Source organism: Tachypleus tridentatus, chromosome 6 (genome assembly GCF_004210375.1).
Source record: "Tachypleus tridentatus isolate NWPU-2018 chromosome 6, ASM421037v1, whole genome shotgun sequence".
Classification (NCBI taxonomy): domain Eukaryota; kingdom Metazoa; phylum Arthropoda; class Merostomata; order Xiphosura; family Limulidae; genus Tachypleus; species Tachypleus tridentatus.
Window position 1 is genome coordinate 24337634 of NC_134830.1, and position 24414 is coordinate 24362047.

General features: G+C 33.2%; 1 protein-coding gene across 11 annotated transcripts in view; it reads left to right on the plus strand.

The window, feature by feature from the left end:
- Positions 1-14940, plus strand: part of LOC143252106 (protein phosphatase Mn(2+)-dependent 1K-like) — a 52022-nt gene extending 37082 nt beyond the window's left edge. For all 11 annotated transcript variants that reach the window (XM_076503740.1, XM_076503747.1, XM_076503741.1 and 8 more), the window contains 2 exons: positions 1558-1707; positions 12974-14940. In XM_076503740.1, coding sequence (XP_076359855.1) covers positions 1558-1707; positions 12974-13243 — 420 coding nt within the window. In that variant the 3' untranslated portion in view covers positions 13244-14940. The remainder of the gene's footprint in view (positions 1-1557; positions 1708-12973) is intronic.
- Positions 14941-24414: the final 9474 nt, after the last annotated feature.

Consider the following 24414-nt stretch of genomic DNA (forward strand, 5'->3'; position numbering starts at 1 on the left):
CCCAATGGGTTTTTTCTTCAGTTTTATACTATTTATTTAAGAAGTGTTGTAACAATTTATTGTGTGCTTTTTTATAAAAAAAGCATGCAATGAGAACAACATTAATAGAAGAAAAAAAAGGTAATTTTTATTTTACTTTTATATTATTCGTGAACTAATGTTTATTTTAACTCAAAACACAGGTGTTTTTGTACATTTTTTCTAAATTGGAACAAAATGCTTGCACAATATTTCACACAGTTGGTTACAGTTATTTGCTAATGGTCACATGAGTGCTTGAAACATTGTAATAAAGTCAAACAAAAAGTAAGTGATCCACTCAAAATCTGTATATCTGAACTTTTGTTTGAAAGGTATAGTGAATGTCCATTTTTCATAACAAATATCAAGACATTTCTATGTGGTCTCAGATCAATGTTTTTGTTTTAAGTTTTATATTTGTCTATTTAAGTAGTGATGTAATAAGTTATTAAGTACTTTGTTTTAGAATTAAAGCATGCAATATAAAAGAATCACATAAATGAAAAGGCAACATATCACTGGTTTCAAATATAAATGTTTCTTTAGATCACAGTTCTCAGCTATTTATAGGGTCTAAGTTTAACAGATTTCTGTTGTACATTTATTTTAATATCTACATTTGTTTCAGTTTAATGCATGAAATATATATTGTTAACTGTGCATTGAGCAAGTCCCATCTGTTCTCTAAATTTGTAGAAGATTCTGAATTTTCAAGAATCTCGCCTAATGTGTATAAAAGGTAGTTGCCTGAAGGCAAAGGGAGACAGTAATAGAATATTGTTGGTCTGTACAGTCAGTAGAATATAAGCCTTGGAAATTATAATTGTGATTAAAGCTTATTAATTGGAAAACTACAGAATTTGAGCAGGAATATTTATAGATTTCGAACATTACAAACTGCTTAACTTCAGTGAATTAACTTTGGACATATTTCTACGAGGACATTAAATATCTTCGTCAGTAAAAAGTCAACTTGTAAGTGGTGTGTGGCCAGCCAAGAAAAGGAAGCTAGCTAGCTTAAGCGAGGTGTAATAATATGAACTCAGAACTAATTTGCTCATTGTAGATCTTGACCGTTGATAAAATATTCAGTTCTAGACTAGAAAGGAAAACTCAGTATAGTTTGTAAAGCTTGTATATAAATATATATTTGTAATAACCATTATTATAAATTATATTGTTGTTTGTATATTAAAATATATTTGTGTTAAGAAGGAAAATTGTGTGTATCAGTCTTGTATCATGAATTTGATACACATCAAAAATTCAATTAACTTCTAAATTAAAATTAAAATTTCAGGGCATTTGAAACTGAAATGCATAGTGCGCATAACATAATAAATTGGAGACTCGTCTGATAAAAGTTGTAGTACATAACAAAAGTCACATGGGAACTTAAAAATAGAATGTTAAATGTAATATTTTCACACAGATTTTATGTCAGAACAAGGTTACATCTCATTTTCTCATTTAAATCATAAAAATATATTAATGCAAGAAGATATGTTTGTAATTATGAGTATATTTCTCAAACAGGAGAGAATTGTAAAGTCTGGAGGGTTTATTAAAACAGACAGTGTTGGAAGACACTTGGTAAATGGACGACTTGCCATGACACGTAGTTTAGGAGATATGGATCTTAAACCATATGGAGTAACGGCACTCCCTGATACTAGGTCAATTCAAGTAAGTAAAATTTGAATTTTAAACTAGTTTACACCAGTATATTATTAGTATATCTGCCTGACTCTAGTATAAAGAAAAAATTACTTTAAGAGATATCTGCCATTTTTGTTGCTGTAGCTAATAATGTGATGTGCTCTTGTATATTTGCTTGTTGTCACATAAAATGTTGTGATGCTCATTACTTTGTATTTTTTATATGATGACCAAAAAAGGGCATTGCTATACAACTCTCATCTTGGTCAGGTATAATTCTACAGAGACTTTCAGTTTCAGTGTTGTCAGCTGTTGCAAATACTAGTCTTTTGTGATATAAAATTTTTAAAATACAAGGTATTTGGAAAGTGACTGTGCACTTATATATTTATTAACAGACATGTTTCAATATAGAATGCAGGAGGTAAATATGAACGACAGTTATAAACAATGTTGAAAGTGACCCCCATTGGCATCAATACAGGCTTGGATCCTTCTTATTTTGTTTCTAAACACTGCTATCAGTTGCTGGCTTGAAATAGACTGAATGAATGCTGTTATCGCTGCTTTCAAGTCATCCAGTGTGCAGGGACGATCTCGATACATTGCAGATTTTCCTGCTCCCCATAATAAAAGTCTGGTGGATTAAGATCTGGTGAGCGTGGAGGCTACACGTCTTTGGAAATAATGCGATCTCCAAAACATTCCTTTAATAACTGCATAGATCTGTGAGATGTGTGGGCAGTTGCACCATTCTGTTGAATCCATGAGTAATTGATTTCATCACTTGTCATCTGACCAATGAAGGTGTGAAGAATCTACGAACAATAGCGCTCGCTGTTTATTGTGTTCATAAAGAAAATAGGGCTAACAATTCAACATCTGTAAATCGCTACCCACACACCAACCTTGAAATCATGTATGGGTGTTTCATGCAAACTGTGAGGATTATCGGATGACCACAATCTTGAATTTTGTGAATTAACGTAACCCGAGAGATGGAACCATGTTTTGCGGTGAAAAAGGTCACATCCAACACATTAGCTGTATTCTCTTTGATAAGTCGGTTAAACCATCTGCAATATTCGTTTTTCATTATCAGTTGCTTCCAGTTCTTGTACTGCCATTATTTTGTATGGGAAGAGCATCAATTTCTTTCTGATGACCTTATGAGCAGTTTCAAGACCAATATCATGCTGCTGAGCTAACTTTCATAATGATTTTGATGGACTCTGCATCACACTGTTAGAAATATCCAACAGTTTCTCCTCTGTTAGCTTTGCTGGCCTTCCACAGCATTTGGCATCATCCACTGATCTTGTTTCCCAAAACTTATCAACAAGGTTACGAACTGCATTGCAATGTGGAACAGGTGTATCTGGGAATTTTTCAGCAAATCGCTGTCACATCACATCTGTGTATCCACCACCTTCTCAGAATACGTGTTCAACAAGCCATACACGTTATTCAGTTGTTAAAACTATACTGGGATCAAAATCTGAAATATAATAAAATATGATTACAAAACTGCACATTGACTTTCCAAACACCCTGTAGTACAGTAATATGTTTGTTTTAGAGTGTTTTTTTTAAATAAGGATTTAAAGCAGTTCTTCAATAATGAGATTATTTTGAGAAATATACCAAATTTTATTTTTTCATACATTTTACACATCATAGATGAAAGTGAAATGGATGGAAATAATACTAGACCTGACTTCTTGTTTGATATATTTGCTTACAAATTACATACTGGCATGGTTAGAAGTGATGCTGGATTTACCTTTTCTGATACAATGTGCAGTATAGTAATATTGAATCATGGAGAAAACATTCACAACTAAATAGCACCTTGTGACTGATTGACATGCACAATTATGAAGTTTCATGATTTGAAAGAATACACTGTACATTTGAAATAAATTAGACATTGACATGTAAGCTTTAATTAGATGATGCAAAATATAACTATTTGTAGACTATATTTTAACCCTTTTGCAATAGGCTGAGTATAATACACAAGAGTTTGTCTACATATTTGCACAGAATAAGTATTTGTGCTATAACTTTTGATAAAGCATGTGTATCTTCACAACGTTTGATAGACTTTTTAGTAAAGATTACAAGTATTATGTACACAACAAATCAGATTTTTTAATAGTTTTACTAAAGAGTTATTTTTGAAAATATTGAGTCTATTTCATTACTGGTCTGAATGCAAAGTGCTTTTATGTTGTTATTAGAAAAATTGTTTGTCAAAAAATATTATTTGCATAATCTCTAAAACCTTTTAAATACATTTCAAACATTTGTTTTTAATAAGGCTTTATATTTTGTTATTTTCCATACTGTAACCATGTGGGATCTGTCGCTTGACCAACCTCACAATCATCATAACAGAAAGGGGATAAATATAAATTATGCTTTTTTCATGCTAGAATGATTAAATATTATAATACAAATATTCAGTCTAAGTAGCTAAAGGTTCATAATGGTTTACACTTATTATATTTTATTACATTGACCTTCCAGTCATGGCCAGCTAACATTACATAACTCAAAATAACACAGTGCATATGCACTCATGTTACTTATCTAATCTGACCTTTATTCTTTCCTTTCTTGGTTGTGTTTTAGTGGACTAGTATTTTGTAATGTACAGTAGCATATGAATTATGTTATATATATATGTAGGTTATTACTGTTTAGATGTAAGTTATTAAAATTGTTTTTCTTAAAATATAGAACAATAAATAAAGAAGTAAAACAAAGAATTGTCTCTTCTAACTATGACCTTTGAACTGAGTTACTGGTGGACATAGGTTGCTAAGCCTTTTAAAACAAAATTTATTTTTAGTTTTATATGTATAGTTTAATAACCAAAAATCATAAATTACTATACTGATACCATAGAATTACACTATTATTTATTAAGTTCAGTAACTAAGATGTATTTAGGTTGAAAAAAAAACACTTTGAGCAGATTAGAGACATAACCTACCTACCTTAAAATCTAGGTTCAAAACAATGTGCTAGTCTTTATACAGATTAAATTGGTTGAGAAAACCACTAAGCTGTCGATTGGTTACTCACATGTCATATATTGAATAAAGTGTATGTAAAGGACTACTTCCAAAAATGGAATGAGATGCTGTGTTTCATTCAGTACATAAGCCGTATCTTAGCAAAATAAAAAGATGTGAGGTGACGTAACCTTTGACCTATGACCCATCAGGAAATGGTTAATTTTCAAAGTAATTCATACCAACTGGAACTAATTTTAACAGTAATTACTTGTCCTTTTTCTATACTCCTATTGACAGCAAGAAAATAAATGGTAATTGTCATTGCTGACGTTAAGTTTGAATTAAGTAAGTAGTTGAGACAAGAATGTGTTTTCTGTAGAATGCCATCTGTAGTCACTGCCTGATGTAAATATATCTCAAAAGAGCTTGATTTTTAATTTTTGTAAAGTGTTTAAGAACAACAAGGATAGCTCATTGCAAACTGTATGATGCAAAAATTTGACAAGGAGGTAACGCTGGTAAAAATTCCAACACAACATTATAAGGAATTATATCCTGTTGAATACATTGATTAATTGGCAAAGAAAAATAAAGATACAGGACTGGAGAGAAAATAACCCATGCCATATTGACTGTTCTTCATTCAAGTATTGAAATGTTAAGAAGAAACAGACTGTGAAAATCACAAGATAAAAGAAATTACCAAATGTTTTATGAAATGTATAGCTCTGGAAGATAAGCCATCTTTGGTTGTAAAAGATGCTGGATTCCACTGTCTTATTAAATGCCTGATGCCTTGTTAAACATTTTTGAGCAGATTGTTTCAGATACTGCATTGCCAGAATTGTACACTGCCATCTTCAAACATGCAGGTGCTGTCTAAAGTGTTACGTTTTACAAGTTTTATTTAGAACTTTGATGTCTCACTGATGTCAATGCTGAATATAATTGCAGAAGAGACAGACATTAATTTTGGTATGATTAAAATTGGCATCAAAACTTAGTTAATAAATCAACATTTGTTATTATATATGGTTAAAGTTCTGAACTTAAAGGGATTTTTTTTTTTTAATCATCAGTCTCCCCTAGTATGGGAACTGAGACATTTGCTTTTGACTTCTCTAATTTATTTACAAACCCTCCAAGAACAACAGAATTTAATGTAAATTACATATTATAATATAGTAATTATTCAGGCAAAGCATAATTTTATAGCCATCAATCTTATTTGGCAACAGAGCCTTGCCTACCTGTAACATTTGCTTTCTGTGTCTGTCATTCCTCTTCTGTAATTTATTTACCAACTTTTTGTAAAGTATGGAATTTAATATAATTTACTTGTGATAATATAGTTATTACACAAGCAAAGCATAATTTTTATAGCTTTCAATCTTTGGTTTCAGAGCAATATATTAGAAAATCAGAACTCTCCTACCATGCACACCTGTTTCACAAATTCCCAGTAGTTGTCTCAAATGTTTAATGTAGTATTATTTATAACCAACAGATAGTCAAAGTTTCAATTTATCAAGTGACTTCTTATATTACGTTCTTTTCTGTACAGAGAATAGTTGTCTGTTTCACTTCCAGGTGAAACAATATTTCAACAGGAAAAACATCATCAAACTTAGCTGAATTTCTAATGGCTCTTATTACGTAGTTAAAAGCTCAGAATAACTGTGATAGTTATGGGACTTTCTCTGGTTTTATATATTATCATTATTCTGTTGTTAGATGTCTTATTAAATTAAATAAAAAGTTATTTACTGAAATAGTACTATTAGTACAAAAAGTAATTATAGTGTAGAAAATAACAGATAAGATTTAAAGTTTTTCTGTAAGAAAGCATTTGATGTTTATTTAGGAGGTTTTAGGGATTATGCAAACAAAATATTAAAATTTTCAGATAAGGAAAAATTATCGTTAATGTACAAAATCACTTTCCACTCAGTGTAACCAATACTCTGAAACCATATTATTACCGACAGAGTTATAGTAAAAATAATTAATATTCTAACTTTTTGTGTACAAATGTCTTAAAGTTTACTGAAAGCTTGCCAGATTTCATGAAGATAAATTAAGTACTTTCAGAATCACAGTATATATACCTCCATGATTATGTGGTGGTTACAATATTTTGTAAAATTTTAAGAGCCATTGTAATGTAGTTAATAAAGTTTTTGCAAAATGGAAACTTTTGAGATGGTACACACCTCATCACACATTTAAGCTATTTTCCCTGTGTGTCTGCTTTAGAGATTTTCATACTAGTAACTTTTAGGTAACCCAACTTAATCTTATGATACTTCTCGTGAATTGCACTATTACATTGCCAAATTATTATGCAGCAAAAACCTTTGACCAGTAGGAAGGTGACACAGCTCTAAGCTCTTGAATTTGTAAGTTTTCATTCTTCTACTTGGTGCTGAACACATCAGAAGTTTAATGAGATTTGTGATGTATAAGCAACCTAAATTCTTTTTTTTCCCTACATGTTATGAACTCATAAGTTCATGTAAGATATAACTACTTGAATAATTTCCTCACACAGATTATGTACCAACTATAACTTATGGAGGCACATTCCTTGGTGACATGGTGGCCATTGTGCATGGGATAGTGAGTTCCTTCATGCATCCAGGACTTTCAGCTCCAGTCTTTCAGGCATTCCTTGCCTTAGTTTTGAGGGGGTAATAGGCAGGTCTGATTTGGTTGTTTCCTAATCCTAACTAATTTCAAATACCCTTTTCTTGACCAGTTACATTCCCACAACTGCAAGCCTTGCCCTTCCAATCTGTTTGATTCTTATATCATTCTAAATCCATTTTTATTGTTTTTACATTTATTACTGCTCTTGCCTGTGTTGAAGGGTGGACTATTTGGTGTCATGTTTGCCTCCAGTATTCAATACTCCTATCTTTGTCTGACCCTCTTGACTATGTTTTACATCTCCTATCTACACCTCAAGTCTAAGGCATTCCACCATGTCCCACTATTTTTACCATCTGGCTGTTTCATTTCCTGAAGGTTTCTCTCTGCCTCTGTTTACAATCCTATAGTCTACTAGCTATCTTTAGATAGGTAAGTTCATTTCCTTTTTCTTATTATAGCATTCACTTATATTTTTTTGCCATTTATCTGGTGGTGTCTCCAAGGGTATATTTATTTTCCAGAACTCCATATTGGGCAAGGCCAATGAAAAACACTCATACCATTTGCCTTGACTCTTTATATGACCACTGTTGAGATGGGGTGTTCCACAAGGACACTTTAGATATTTTCATGGTGTATTTATATAAAGGACTACAGTCCAATCCGACAATATCTATTTCATGGACTATTATGGAAAATACCAGCAACAGGGGGGTGATCTGCCCACTTCCCTGGCTCATTTTTGCTGGTTTTTTTGCAATAGAGATATGTGATCATCCATTGCACTGTCTCCAGTAAAAGACCTTGTAGGCTGAAACAGGATGAGCAAGGATTCAGACATTTTAACTAGATCTCTCTACTGAAACTTCCCCCTCTTGCTTTAAATGGAGCATGGGAGCCCCTTTCGTCTTACCAGTTTCTAGCTGCTGATTGACCTAACTTGGATCTAACTGCTGGGGCTGGACCCAGGGTTACCAATCAGTGGGAAGGAAGTAGGGTGGTGTAGTACAGGTTACCCCTGATATAACTATACTTATAACATGTTAATTGTACCCTACTCCTGCATTTTTCCGTTGCTTAGTTGAGTTAAGTTGAACACATTTCAAGATTCTGCCCCCCTCCTGCAGCTTGCAACTGTCCAATAAAGTTGAGGTGAACATGCACCACTAAACTGTACCCTTTTCCTACAGCCTGGGTTTGCACACTACAGTTGAGGAATTTTTCCTATGTTAACTTGAATTGAAACAAAAATAAACTAATAAATTTTGCCCTTCTCCTACAGCTGATGTCTGTTCAGTCACAATGAGATGTGCACACACATACACACACACACACTGTGGCATAAATCTGTACCCTCCTTCCATAGCAGATATTGATCTGATGGTAGAGTTGAGATAGGGTCCAAACATGCCCCAAGTACACTACATATATTGACTCTCCAACCTCTTGAGTGAAAGCTCTTGGATGACTATTCCTTTTCACTCCTCCCTGCAAAAGATGGAATGTAGTCATCCATGGGTGTACCCCTATGGAGCCCTTTCCATCAGGTGTCACATTCCATGGATTTCCTTTTGGCTGTTTATGAAGGTGCCTCATCTACATAAATCTTTGCACTGACCACTCCACCTTTTCAACATAGGACTCTAGCTTAATTCTGTGAAGATGTGTTTATAATCCCAAAAGTTAACTATTTTTGATAGATACTTCTTCACACATCTTCCTGTCTACTTCCATTGCCCCTTAGTATTCCATCCTTGTTAATGAATGAAGATTCATGAGTGGAAAACATACAGGGAATAAGTGTCAAATTCTCTTGATGGCTATGTTTTGGCTGGTTCAGCCTTGGTTCCTTCTCCTGAGATATTTATAATTCTTATTTCCTCTGCCCCTCTTTCTATCTTATCCTCTCCTTCGTCAACCTCGTTTGAACATCTTCTATCCCAACATTCCCACTGTCCAACTTCACATGTGATTATTTTCAGGTCCTTTACAACAAGACAGGCTCTAACACTGCATGTTACTTCTCTCCTTCTTGCCTTGTTTCAGTTCTCCACATTGTCAGTTTACCAAGGATATTGGAATACTTTTTGTCTTTGGTTTCAGACATGGTTTCCACCATCCTCTTCTTCTGTTCCTCACATTCCCTGGTTTCTAACAAGGCTGTTTGATCAAGATCTTTCAGTTTTGATAGTTTATGGTTATAGAGCAGCCTTGAAAAACACAGTTGTTGTTTTTCTCCAATAGATACCATCAGGTCTTATTTTTTTCTCCTGTTCTGGTCCTTTCCTATTCTTTATCCTCATTACACCTTTTCCTCTGCCACAATGGAATATAAATATTGAGTTGTTGCCTTTTTCCAACCTCCTTGTGAACATTTAACTTCATGTTTCCCATATTGTCTTTCCCTCAGGACTTATTTCTTCTTGTCCTATCTTGCAGTCATCATAGGTCTGACCTACTTACAATGGATTTTCCTTTACTCTTTATCATATTACATGTATTGTACTTTATCAGGACCATTCCTTCCTTCCCAAGATCTGTGCTGCCCATCTTAACCCCTTCTATTTCCCATATTTTTTCAAAGTCAGGTCTGGATCACCTCCTATATCCTGCATAGTGGATCACCTCCTATATCCTGCATAGTGGATCACCTATATCCTGCATAGTGGATCACCTATATCCTGCATAGTGGATCACCTATATCCTGCATAGTGGATCACCTATATCCTGCGTAGCTTCTATGATATTGTGTGACTTGCACAGCTTACTTTCATAATTTCTGTTCATGTTGTTTATTCCATGGAACCCTCAACTACTTGAGAATGATTGCACTAGTGACTGAAACATTGTATTTATTCCAAAAAGAAATTTTCCTTACTGTAAAAAGTTGTAATTCAAAATATTATATATAATCAGTAAGTAATATCTTTTGAAATGTGTTCATTTGCTTAATGTCAATCACCCCACAACTCCTCCTATTCAATTCAAAATACATTTTAATTTGTTTACCCACCCTTTCATAAGTCATATATGTTTAGCTGCTGTATTAGCTCAAATATGATGCTGCCATTTGAGGAAACCTCCCACAATATGTAGTTTTTATTTCATTGTCATATACAACTAAGTAGATATGCAATTTGGCTGCAATTTTAGTGGCAAACTTCACACTCAGCTTTGTTGCTCTTGAAAGCATGTAAATAAAAATGAACTCTCAGATCATAATTATCACTCTCTTTGAAGTTCTTGTAAAGTACTTAAAGGTCTTACCTTAAAAGTTTTACATATTATTTTAAGGATATCCCACTCTTCTTATGTTCACTTAAAAATGCTGGAAACACAAATTTGCTAATAATGGGTGAAATCTCTGCAAGGATTTTTGGTAGTGTTTATTCTTGAAGAAAATTGTTGTAAGACAGTGGAAGCGAGTCAGAAGTGAGAAGGTGCAGCAGTCATGTTTAAAAACTTGGCAAAAATGGCAAAGCAGTTGCATTTTTGTTCATAGCAGTACATTTTACAGTAGAAATATGTTTAAGATTTCTACTCTCTGAAGTTTGCACATTTAATGCAATAAACTTAATAATAATCTTGAGTTTTGCTCTTACAGAAAACTATATTTTTACATCAAGAAGTGACAAATATCCTAAAAATATTTTACTTGGTAATAAACTTAAACACCAGCAATATTTTTATTCTCCACATTGTGTGTTTTAGTTGTTATGGGAAACAAACCAAAATGGTAAAAACTCTGTTTACAATCATTGACTTTTAGAATTTTATTGTAATGCAAGTTTTGTTCAAACTCAACTATGTAAAGTAGCTACTGCAGTAATTGTAAAAGGGTTATTCTATAAAATATTTTTATCTTTCAGTATGTGGAAAGTTTAATATGATTTTGGTTTGTTTTGGGTCTACTAACTTAGCATTCCAAGTTTGGTCTGGATTGGTCAGTTAGTTTAGTAGGAGATGTATCCACAGTCAGACAGAAAGTTTTCCTTGTTGTTGGATAGTTACTACATCACTATGGGTTAATATTTATAGCATGTATCTACACAAAGTTTTACGTTCAACTTGCTTGGCAGAGCTGGATGATAGTGAATATTCTTTGGTACTTGCTTAAATTTAGCACACAGTAAATGTGTGGAATTAAGTGAGAAAAGAACCACGATAATGAAACCAAAACTTAAATTGTCAGAGTTATTTGGTGAAATGTACTGGAAATAGAAAAAGAGAGATAATATGAAATATATCTTTCCTTGAAATGTGTCATCATATTGTTAAGTACAAAGTATTAAAAACACAATTGAAATTATAAAACAATTTGTATGTGTTTAAAAATCAATGTATCTAACTGTTGTTAAAAAATATTTTGTGTTCAATGAAATAAATCTGAAAAACTGAACATTTAATGCATATATTTTTTATAGAATCCTCAAGCATGAGCAAGAAATTTCAAAATGCTTGCATGAAACATAGGTACTTGTATGTATCATAATGTATGTTGTATAACAGTTTTAACATGAAACATAAGTACTTGTATGTATCATAATATATGTTGTATAACAGTTTTAACATGAAACATAAGTACTTGTATGTATAATAATATATGTTGTATAACAGTTTTAACATGAAACATAAGTACTTGTATGTATCATAATATATGTTGTATAACAGTTTTAACATGAAACATAAGTACTTGTATGTATCATAATATATGTTGTATAACAGTTTTAACATGAAACATAAGTACTTGTATGTATCATAATATATGTTGTATAACAGTTTTAACATGAAACATAAGTACTTGTATGTATCATAATGTATGTTGTATAACAGTTTTAACATGAAACATAAGTACTTGTATGTATCATAATATATGTTGTATAACAGTTTTAACATGAAACATAAGTACTTGTATGTATCATAATGTATGTTGTATAACAGTTTTAACATGAAACATAAGTACTTGTATGTATCATAATATATGTTGTATAACAGTTTTAACATGAAACATAAGTACTTGTATGTATCATAATATATGTTGTATAACAGTTTTAACCCTAAAATTATTTAAATTAATGGATAGGTTGTTAAAATACAGATTCTCAATGTAGTGATATATTTTTTGTCATCTATGTGTTTATATATATATACATCCCTTCCCCCAAGTGTGATCTATGTGTTTATATATATGTATACATCCCTCTCCCCCAAGTGTCATCTATGTGTTTATATATATGTATACATCCCTCTCCCCCAAGTGTCATCTATGTGTTTATATATATGTATACATCCCTCTCCCCCAAGTGTCATCTATGTGTTTATATATATGTATACATCCCTCTCCCCCAAGTGTCATCTATGTGTTTATATATATGTATACATCCCTCTCCCCCAAGTGTCATCTATGTGTTTATATATATGTATACATCCCTCTCCCCCAAGTGTCATCTATGTGTTTATATATATGTATACATCCCTCTCCCCCAAGTGTCATCTATGTGTTTATATATATGTATACATCCCTCTCCCCCAAGTGTCATCTATGTGTTTATATATATATATATACATCCCTCCCCCCCAAGTTATTCATCAGATTTATTCAATTTGTTATCTAGATAAAGCATGGGAAGGATGCATTTGTCATACTAACAACAGATGGCATCAACTTTGTTATGAATGATGAAGAAATAATTAATGCAGTAAACAGCTGCCACTATCCACAAGAAGCTGCTAGCTTCATTACTGACCAAGCTATGCAGTTTGCCTCAGAGGACAATGCTACTGCACTGGTGCTTCCTTTTGGAGCATGGGGAAAATATAAAAATGGAGGAAACATTACCATGTATAATTTTGGAAGAAACTTATCTCGTAGTAGTAGGTTTTAATAGTGGCTGATTATAAAACACAATAAACTACTAGAAAGTTGTACTAAACTGATGTTATTAAAAATATGTTCAGTCATTTGTTTTGTCATTATAATTTATGTTTCTCAAATATTATAGTTACTTTAGAATGATTAAACTTGTGTGAAATTTGCTTCAGACATGTATAACGTAAACACATTCATTGACAAAGTTCAGTATAAAAACTTTTGACACATATACTTGTACTTAATACATATATATTAAGTATTCTGCTTGTAAAAATATTTCATTTTAAAATACTTTGTTTAATTGTGTATTAGTTTTGGAATGTGAAAAATGGAGTTACTTCAGAGACAATTCAAAACACTAACATTTTATATTGGTTTCTTTATTACGTTGTTATAAAAGTTAGATATTTAATTTTATGTTATCTTGTATATTTTTATATATATTAGAAACATTTGTGTTTTAAAAGCCTTTAAACGTGTATTCAAGGGTTAAATAAAAATTACAATAATTGTGGCATTCTAAACATTAAGATCCAATTTAAGTGCACTTAAACTCTTAAAATTTTCCATTATATATATAATGGAAAATTTTATATATATGTATATACAGTAGAAAAGACTGCAAGGTGTAGAAAAATAATGATAAAAACTGTTAACAATTGGTGAAATGTACATCTATGACAAAATCATTATTATTATTATTTGTAACATCCTGGGAAGAAGCCCTTCCTTAGGCACGTTAAGTCATGCTACATAGAAAAAAGACATAGAAATGTTGAAGGATTAGAATACAAAGATATTCTAAATTACGTATGTATTTTGTATATTCTCACCCTTCAACAGTTCTGTTTCAGACATTTTTTTTTTCTTTTCTGTGTAACATAAGTTAAAAAACCCGATGGAAGGTTTCTGTATGAAACGTTTATGACTTTATGACAATGCTGTAATTTCTCACACACAACTTTAGTGTCTGATGGTATTATCCAGTAACTGACTCAGTCAAGAGCGCAGCCAAGATATGCATTTTGTCATAAGAAAGTGCGTGGATTCATTAGTACTTGGAACAAGTGTCATGAAATCGTAGTAGTAAGTGCATTCCTCATACATAATGTAAGTAGTGACATATTTTCGAAATTGATTTTAACAGACCATTACGTCTTAAGGGTTGAGTCATGGTCCTGTTGTATTATTTAAATGTTACATTGTTGAGTGAATTTCTGACCAGGTACTGGTTGAATTAACTTGGAGTTTGCAATTCTGATTTGTTCATGAAACTATAGTATTGCACACTGTTTGACAGTCTACTGCACTCATGAGAGGACAAGGATAAACTACCCATCAGCATTAAGACTAGAATTTCATACATTAGAAGTGTACATCCGTGTGAAGTAACATCAGGGGTGATGTATTTCTTAGATGTCTCCATCAACTATTGATGTTATATACTCATCATGATCAAATACATGATGATCTATCTACATAAAGGGTTCAACTCCAGAGGAAATAGTAGAAAACGACTACCACATTCACAGCAGAAATACTCAAAGCCATGTTGAAAAACTGTATTATTTGTTTAAAATTGCGTTTTTGTTATTTGAATATCTTTATCTAAAATGTGTATTTTGTGTTGTACTTAATAATTGATAATGTTTTCTGTTCAGTTTTGTTTTAATCTTCTGTACTGTATCTCTTAATAAATAATTTATCCAATGTAGTGACCTTATTTTATCCATCGATGTGTGAATGGCAAGTTTGAGGGCCTAAAACCCAAAACTTCAGGATTTTGAACTTGAACTAAAAGTAAATTATATTATTTACTAGTGATGTTCCTGTTCTGAACACTAATAATTTACTTTCTTGTGTTCCCGACTCATAATCTGAAGGTCACGGGTTCGAATCCCTGTCACACCAACTATGCTCGCCCTTTCAGCCGTGGGTGTGTTATAAAGGTACGATCAATCCCACTATTCGTTTGCAAAAGAGTAGCCCAAGTATTGGCGGTGAGTGGTGATGACTAGCTGCCTTCCCTCTAGCCTTACACTACTAAATTAGGGATGACTAGCGCAGATAGCCCTCGTGTAGCTTTGCGGGAAATTCAATCCAAACAAACGAAATCCGTGTGTTTCTTGTAGAACTTACACATTCCTCCCTAACAACGTCATGTGATGAATGAAAGCCCATTAAATGGATTCAACATTGTAACTTTCTCGTAGCCCTATACTGAATATAAAATACTGTAATTCGTGTTATTGTTGAGCTATAGAATCAGTTAATTGTACTTATCATACATACAGTCTATTGTATTAGATATATAAAAGTTCGGTTATAGGTAAGTAAAGATAATAGAGCAAAAAAAAGACAAACTGATGTTTCCAAAGATATGAAAAATAAAGAAATGGCATACTGCTAATAGATTTTTCAAAGAATAACAAAAGTATTGATACTGTAATCAACATATAACAAGGTTTAAGAGTAACACAACTAATAACACTTTATAAAGACTGTTTAACGCAAGTAATCCAACTTTAGCCTTTGACGTCATACCCAATATTTTACACACTTCAGAATTGGGTTCTTGAAATGACCTACTTGACAATGTAGACTTCTTGGTGATCCAAGTTGTGCTATTAAAAAAAAATCAAAATTGTTTGTCGAAAGTGAGAGTCACACTAGAATATAATGAAATAATGCCTTTTGATTCCAGTACATGACAGTTAAATATTATTTTTAACTCATTACCTCAGATGAATGCCGAGAGTCGCGGGTTCGAACCCCCATTGCATCAATATGCTCGCCTTTTCAGCCGTTGAGGCGTTAAAATACGACGCTCAATCCCACTATTCGTTGGCAAAAGAATAGCCCAAAAGTTGGCGGTGGGTGGTGATGACTAGCTGCCTTCCCTCTGGTCTTACACTGCTAAATTAGGAACGGCTAGTGCAAGTAGCCCTCGTGTAGCTTTGCACGAAATTCAAAACAAAAACAAATCCTTCACCCAAACCTTAGATAAAACCAAAACTATTTATCTACAGAAATACAACACCAATCAAACAGACCCTAAAAATGAAGTCAGGTAGAAAGAAAAAAAAAAGCTCTTAAAAATTTAAATCTCAGACTTCATTATTACTTAAATGTTTAGATATATCGGAAATAAGGATATGACTACTGTTATGTTACATATTGTAATTTATCTCTGAGGAGCTCCCGATTTAATATGTTACGTATTACAATTTCAAATAGCCGTAAATTTTAATCTTAATTTATAAGTTAATCGAATGTCGATATATATCAAACCTGTTATATTTGCCAACAACATTAATACATACAGTTTTCTTTCTTAACACAAATATATTTTAGTGTACAGAAAACAATACAATTTTTAATGATGGTTATTACAAATAGTAATTTCTATACTAATGTTTTACAAACTTGAAAACACGGAGTTTTCTATATGGTCTGGGACTGATTATTTATAGTTCACGAGAAGTGAATTACAGTGGAACCCCTCTAAGCGGCCACCCCTTGAAAGCGGTCATTCAATCACAGTCCCATTTTTTGATTGCATAATCCCTAATTATGTACTGTGGAACTCCTCTAATCAGGCCAGTTTGTCTCAGTCCCGAAGGTGGCTGCTTTAGAGGGGTTCCAATGTACTTCTATGTTAATACACGAGTACGCTGTTTTGAGGGGAAACATGCTAGCTTATTCACATGTTAATTTCTTCTTTCCCAAACTAAAATATGTAACGTCCTCGTAGAAATAATAACGCCCAAAATTAATTCTCTGGAGATGAACGGTTCGTAATGTTCGAAATCTATAAATATTCCTAGACGAATATCTGTAGTATTCCTATTAATAAGCGTTTATCGCAATTATAGTTTTCGAGGTTTATAGTGTACTCACTGTAGCAAACCAACAACACAAGCTGTCTCTTCGCGTCGATTTATGAACTTTCTTAAGGCGAGGTTTTCGAAAGATCACTTGGCAATAATTTGAAACATGTATTGTTGGTTCTACACTTTGGAATTTTATGTACATTTAGAGAACAGATGGGACTTGCGCAATACACATTTCACAAAAAAAAAAGACGCGCATTTCTAACTCAAACATTACAATTACAACAAATATACATTAGTAAATCTGTTACCCTATTCTTTAATAATTTAAACAGCAACAAAGCTTTCTATCAGTGAAATAACTTGGAAAAACATTTTTACACCAAAATTATTTGATAATTTAAATTGTTTTATGCAAACTATAACGCTTTGGTTATTAGCTTTCCTATATTGGAAAACGTGTTTCTGCTTCAGATATTGAAGATAGAATATGTTTAAGTGTGAAACATTTATCCGAATATCCCTATGTTATAAATAAACAGTTTGTCCTAATTATCATTATTAAAGACATTTGTTTATCACTAATAAAAGATCTATTATGGCCAGATGGTTAGGGCGCTTGATTTGTAATTTGAGGGTCGCGGATTCGAATCCCAGTCACATCAAACATGCTCGTCCTTTCAGCCGTGGGAGCGTCATAATGTGATGGTCAATCCCACTATTCGTTGCTAAAAGAAGTGGTGATGACTAGCTGTATTTCCTCTAGTCTTCCACTGCTAAATGAGGGGCAGATAGCCCTCGTGTAACTTTGCATGAAATTCAAAAACGAACCACTAACGGATGTACACATACAATGCAACTTTGGAGGCTTATAAAGTTTTATATTCTATTTTAGATTTTTTTATTGTTGTTATAGAAAAGCAACATGTAACTTAAAAACATCTGACTTAATATAAATGTCTAATTAAACAATGTGTGAAAAGAAAACGAAATCCTTCAAATGACTGATGAGATTTGAAAGCAAAAGCAATTGTAGTAATAATGTTACCCCTCACCCCGTGGCAGAGCAGATGTTGCGGATTCACACTGCAAGAAACTGGATTTCAACACCTGTGGTGGGCAAAGTACATAAAAAGCCTATCGTGTAGCTTTGAGCATAATTACAGGTACTAATATAAGTAATGCTTATATTTTTGTTCTAAATATGCCTGTAATGGTTGAAGCTATATATTTGTTGTTGATTTATTGTTTCGTATTAAGCACAAATCTATCTGTGCTCTGCCCACCACGGGTATCGCAACATGGTTTCTAGCGATATAAGTCCGCAGGCATATCACTGTGCCACTGGGGGTCAAAAGTATATGAACTGTAAGTATATCCCATGCAGGAAGGAGGAATCTAAGAAAATCTCACGAATAGTGGCCACTCCCACTGAATGATCTATGTTAGTCATCACTAAAGCTATGAAATCTGTATACTTTAAAAACAAAATAATATCTTTTTGCCACATTCTGAATCATTTCTAATTGGTTAAAGCGTATTTAACAAGTCAAAATGCAAAAGCTTAAGAGATTTAAAGGAGAAACAAATAATCTCTTTCAAATTATAGTAGATTTTGTGCTGTTTCACGTTATTGTATAGTTGATTTAAGTTGCAAAATTTAATTTGTAATGAATTTATCTTATATACTCTTTTTTTTTCTTGTAGTATATTAGAATTTTGGTTTTAGTTTTGTCATGTAAGTATAATAACTGATCAGAATTACAACTTTAGTTTTTAATAGTTCAACCAAATTATTGTGCTTTTTGAATTGTAATTCTGAATGGGCTATTCTAGTTATTTTGAATATCTTATATTGTGATTATTTTAGCTATATTCATGTGATTTATCCTAAAACTGACCCTTAAATCCTTTTCATTCCATATGTAGGTGTCATTGGTTTGTTTGTTTTGAATTTCGCGCAAAGCTACTCGAGGGCTATCAGCGCTAGCCGTCCCTAATTTAGCAATGTAAGACTAGAGGGAAGGCAACTAGTCGTCGCCAACTCTTTCACCAACAAATAGTGGGACTGATCGTAACATTATAACGCCCCCACGGCTGAAAGAGCGAGCATGTTTGGTGTGACAGGGATTCGAACCAACGACCCGCGGATTACGAGTCGAGTGCCTTAACCATCTGGCCATGCCAGGCCGTGTAGGTGTCATGACATCTTGTATTCCACCTTGTGTTCCTTTACTGTAAAATCAATTGTAGAAATTAAATATTCATATAGCAATAACTAAATAAGTTATGAAAAAATACTTCCTTCTGACAAACATCAAAAGCCTGCAATAATAACTTTTGCAATTGTGTGGAAATGTACAATGATTGCACAGCATAATACATTATAATCTGCAGGGGTCAACAAAATGTGCTAGTCCCCAGCTGGTACAGCTACAGCAATAAGTCTGCGGATTTACAACGCTAAAAGCAAGAGTTCTATTCCCCCCGGTGGACTCAACAGATAACTCAATGTGGTTCTGCTATAAGAAAAACACAAATATTATCTTTGGCCAGATGGTTAAGGCACTCGACTCGTAATCTGAGGGTCGCGGGTTCAAATCCCCGTTATACTAAACATGCTCGCCGTTTCAGTCATGGGGGCGTTATAATATGACGGTCAATCCCACTATTTGTTGGTAAAAGAGTAGCCCAAGAATTGGTGATGGGTGGTGATGACTAGCTGCCTTCCCTCTAGTCTTACACTGTTAAATTAGGGACGGCTAGTGCAGACAGTCCTCGAGTAGCTTTGCGCGAAATTCAAAACAAACCAAACCAAAATGTGCCCCCCATTGAAGGTGTTATTAATCTGTTATATCGTTTATTAGATAACAGAAAAAAAATATGTAAAACTATATGTTTTAGAACAGATTCAATAGGACCTGTTCAAATACGACCTCAAATCCTAATTTTAACACTGGCTTTTGAAAATACATGAACTTTTCATGATTTCTAATTACATTTTCTCACAAAAAGTTTCGTGCACCTGATGAAGTTTCTTAGATTCTCTTATTTCATTTTGTCTACAAAATGATCAAACAAGTTTATCTGCAATAATCTAACGTAAAAATTGAAACTAAAAATAACACAAACCAGTTTCACAAGTTATTATTTAGTAACATACATTTTACTTCGTGGTGTATTATATGCTATAGATAATGGACAAGCATGTTTCAGTTACGCTATGCTTCAGATAGCCTTCTTATATTACCCTGTAATGTTTTCTGAAATCCGACATTGAAATTCATCAAACACATTTTTTTGTTCGTGAAAATAAGGATTGTTTACTACCCATGGTAACAACTTACATACTTGTTTTTGATTTATTAAAAGCGTCGACCCCTTTGTTACAATTATGTAAGTGTGGTAATTTGAAAGTGCATTTGACCTCTTCTAAGAGGGAAGTCAAATTACAAGGTTTTTTTTTTTTCAGTGCTAATTTTTTTCATTCCACGACTAGAAAAGAATGCAAGAAATCAAATTTTGAAGTTTTGAACATATATGTCTGTAACGTTGAACAGTATTTGTAAAACAAGGGAAAGTGTAATTGCAGAAGGGAAAATAGTTTAGAACATAGATTAATTTTCGACTGGCTACTCGTGTATAGAATTGAATGACAAACGTAAAAACGAGTTTGTTATTAAAAGCGCGCGAAAAATACACTAGAGAACCGCAGCTACAGTATAGAAAATACACTAGAGAACCGCAGCTACAGTATAGAAAATACACTAGAGAACCGCAGCTACAGTATAGAAAATACACTAGAGAACCACAGCTACAGTATAGAAAATACACTAGAGAACCGCAGCTACAGTATAGAAAATACACTAGAGAACCGCAGCTACAGTATAGAAAATACACTAGAGAACCGCAGCTACAGTATAGAAAATACACTAGAGAACCGCAGCTACAGTATAGAAAATACACTAGAGAACCGCAGCTACAGTATAGAAAATACACTAGAGAACCGCAGCTACAGTATAGAAAATACACTAGAGAACCGCAGCTACAGTATAGAAAATACACTAGAGAACCGCAGCTACAGTATAGAAAATACACTAGAGAACCGCAGCTACAGTATAGAGGAACCTTATTTAAAACTATAAACAGGGTAATTTACACGTGTCACGGTTTATAAAAACGACAACAGCAGCTACAGTATAGAGGAACCTTATTTAAAACTATAAACAGGGTAATTTACACGTGTCACGGTTTATAAAAACGACAACAGCAGCTACAGTATAGAGGAACCTTATTTAAAACTATAAACAGGGTAATTTACACGTGTCACGGTTTATAAAAACGACAACAGCAGCTACAGTATAGAGGAACCTTATTTAAAACTATAAACAGGGTAATTTACACGTGTCACGGTTTATAAAAACGACAACAGCAGCTACAGTATAGAGGAACCTTATTTAAAACTATAAACAGGGTAATTTACACGTGTCACGGTTTATAAAACGACAACAGCAGCTACAGTATAGAGGAACCTTATTTAAAACTATAAACAGGGTAATTTACACGTGTCACGGTTTATAAAATCGACAACAGCAGCTACAGTATAGAGGAACCTTATTTAAAACTATAAACAGGGTAATTTACACGTGTCACGGTTTATAAAATCGACAACAGCAGCTACAGTATAGAGGAACCTTATTTAAAACTATAAACAGGGTAATTTACACGTGTCACGGTTTATAAAATCGACAACAGCAGCTACAGTATAGAGGAACCTTATTTAAAACTATAAACAGGGTAATTTACACGTGTCACGGTTTATAAAATCGACAACAGCAGCTACAGTATAGAGGAACCTTATTTAAAACTATAAACAGGGTAATTTACACGTGTCACGGTTTATAAAAACGACAACAGCAGCTACAGTATAGAGGAACCTTATTTAAAACTATAAACAGGGTAATTTACACGTGTCACGGTTTATAAAAACGACAACAGCAGCTACAGTATAGAGGAACCTTATTTAAAACTATAAACAGGGTAATTTACACGTGTCACGGTTTATAAAACGACAACAGCAGCTACAGTATAGAGGAACCTTATTTAAAACTATAAACAGGGTAATTTACACGTGTCACGGTTTATAAAACGACAACAGCAGCTACAGTATAGAGGAACCTTATTTAAAACTATAAACAGGGTAATTTACACGTGTCACGGTTTATAAAACGACAACAGCAGCTACAGTATAGAGGAACCTTATTTAAAACTATAAACAGGGTAATTTACACGTGTCACGGTTTATAAAACGACAACAGCAGCTACAGTATAGAGGAACCTTATTTAAAACTATAAACAGGGTAATTTACACGTGTCACGGTTTATAAAAACGACAACAGCAGCTACAGTATAGAGGAACCTTATTTAAAACTATAAACAGGGTAATTTACACGTGTCACGGTTTATAAAATCGACAACAGCAGCTACAGTATAGAGGAACCTTATTTAAAACTATAAACAGGGTAATTTACACGTGTCACGGTTTATAAAATCGACAACAGCAGCTACAGTATAGAGGAACCTTATTTAAAACTATAAACAGGGTAATTTACACGTGTCACGGTTTATAAAATCGACAACAGCAGCTACAGTATAGAGGAACCTTATTTAAAACTATAAACAGGGTAATTTACACGTGTCACGGTTTATAAAATCGACAACAGCAGCTACAGTATAGAGGAACCTTATTTAAAACTATAAACAGGGTAATTTACACGTGTCACGGTTTATAAAACGACAACAGCAGCTACAGTATAGAGGAACCTTATTTAAAACTATAAACAGGGTAATTTACACGTGTCACGGTTTATAAAACGACAACAGCAGCTACAGTATAGAGGAACCTTATTTAAAACTATAAACAGGGTAATTTACACGTGTCACGGTTTATAAAACGACAACAGCAGCTACAGTATAGAGGAACCTTATTTAAAACTATAAACAGGGTAATTTACACGTGTCACGGTTTATAAAACGACAACAGCAGCTACAGTATAGAGGAACCTTATTTAAAACTATAAACAGGGTAATTTACACGTGTCACGGTTTATAAAATCGACAACAGCAGCTACAGTATAGAGGAACCTTATTTAAAACTATAAACAGGGTAATTTACACGTGTCACGGTTTATAAAATCGACAACAGCAGCTACAGTATAGAGGAACCTTATTTAAAACTATAAACAGGGTAATTTACACGTGTCACGGTTTATAAAATCGACAACAGCAGCTACAGTATAGAGGAACCTTATTTAAAACTATAAACAGGGTAATTTACACGTGTCACGGTTTATAAAATCGACAACAGCAGCTACAGTATAGAGGAACCTTATTTAAAACTATAAACAGGGTAATTTACACGTGTCACGGTTTATAAAAACGACAACAACTTCCATGTAAATAAGTTTCACCTCAACCCAGACACTCTAAAGCTAATTTATTGTAGTAATCCCAATTATTGAGTTTGACAATATGGTACAGTGCCTGCCATGTAAGTTTTCCCACGGTGTTTGCAGATTACAGATAAACAGGTAGGTTTAAAACATCCAAAGTCGAAGAAAATGTTAATCTAAGTTAAACCTACTATCATACTTATGTGCTGATACCACTGTACCCGAAAAAATACCATCTTTCTTTGTATGGAATGTATGTTATTAAAGTGTGGTCTAATGGAAACACACGCTAACCAATGACACAGCGGCATGTCTGAAGACTTACACCGTTAGAAAGTTATAAACCGGGTTTCGATACCCGTGGTTGGCAGAGCATAGATAGCTATTTGTGCTTAGTAACAACCTTAAGACACTACACTTATATAATGGAAATTACAATGCAGAGCAATAATTAGAATTGTCATATAGAACTGCATCAGTGACACAAGGAAAAGTTGTATGGTCAAAGCACCAACAGATGTCGTTGCAACATATAGTGAATACCACCTTGTGCCCTGTGCTATACCACATTAGACAATTACAATGCTAGTCTGTGTTGTATTCTATGGTACAGACATGAAACAAAATTTATTTCCACTGATAGCAACATTGGACAAGTGTATGCTGAATGGTGAATATTATTTTAACTAACAAATATTAGATAAATTTGAAACTTTAGTTTCTGTTGTATTGTACGCTACTTAAGATCAAGGAACCTTACATCTTACTATCTTGCCAGTACTACACACATTGAATACCTCTGGCATCTATTGTTGTGGCTTATTCTACATATGATGTGTTATATTTTAAGATAGAGACGTTAAATATATACGATAATTTTTTAAAACATTTTAATGCTT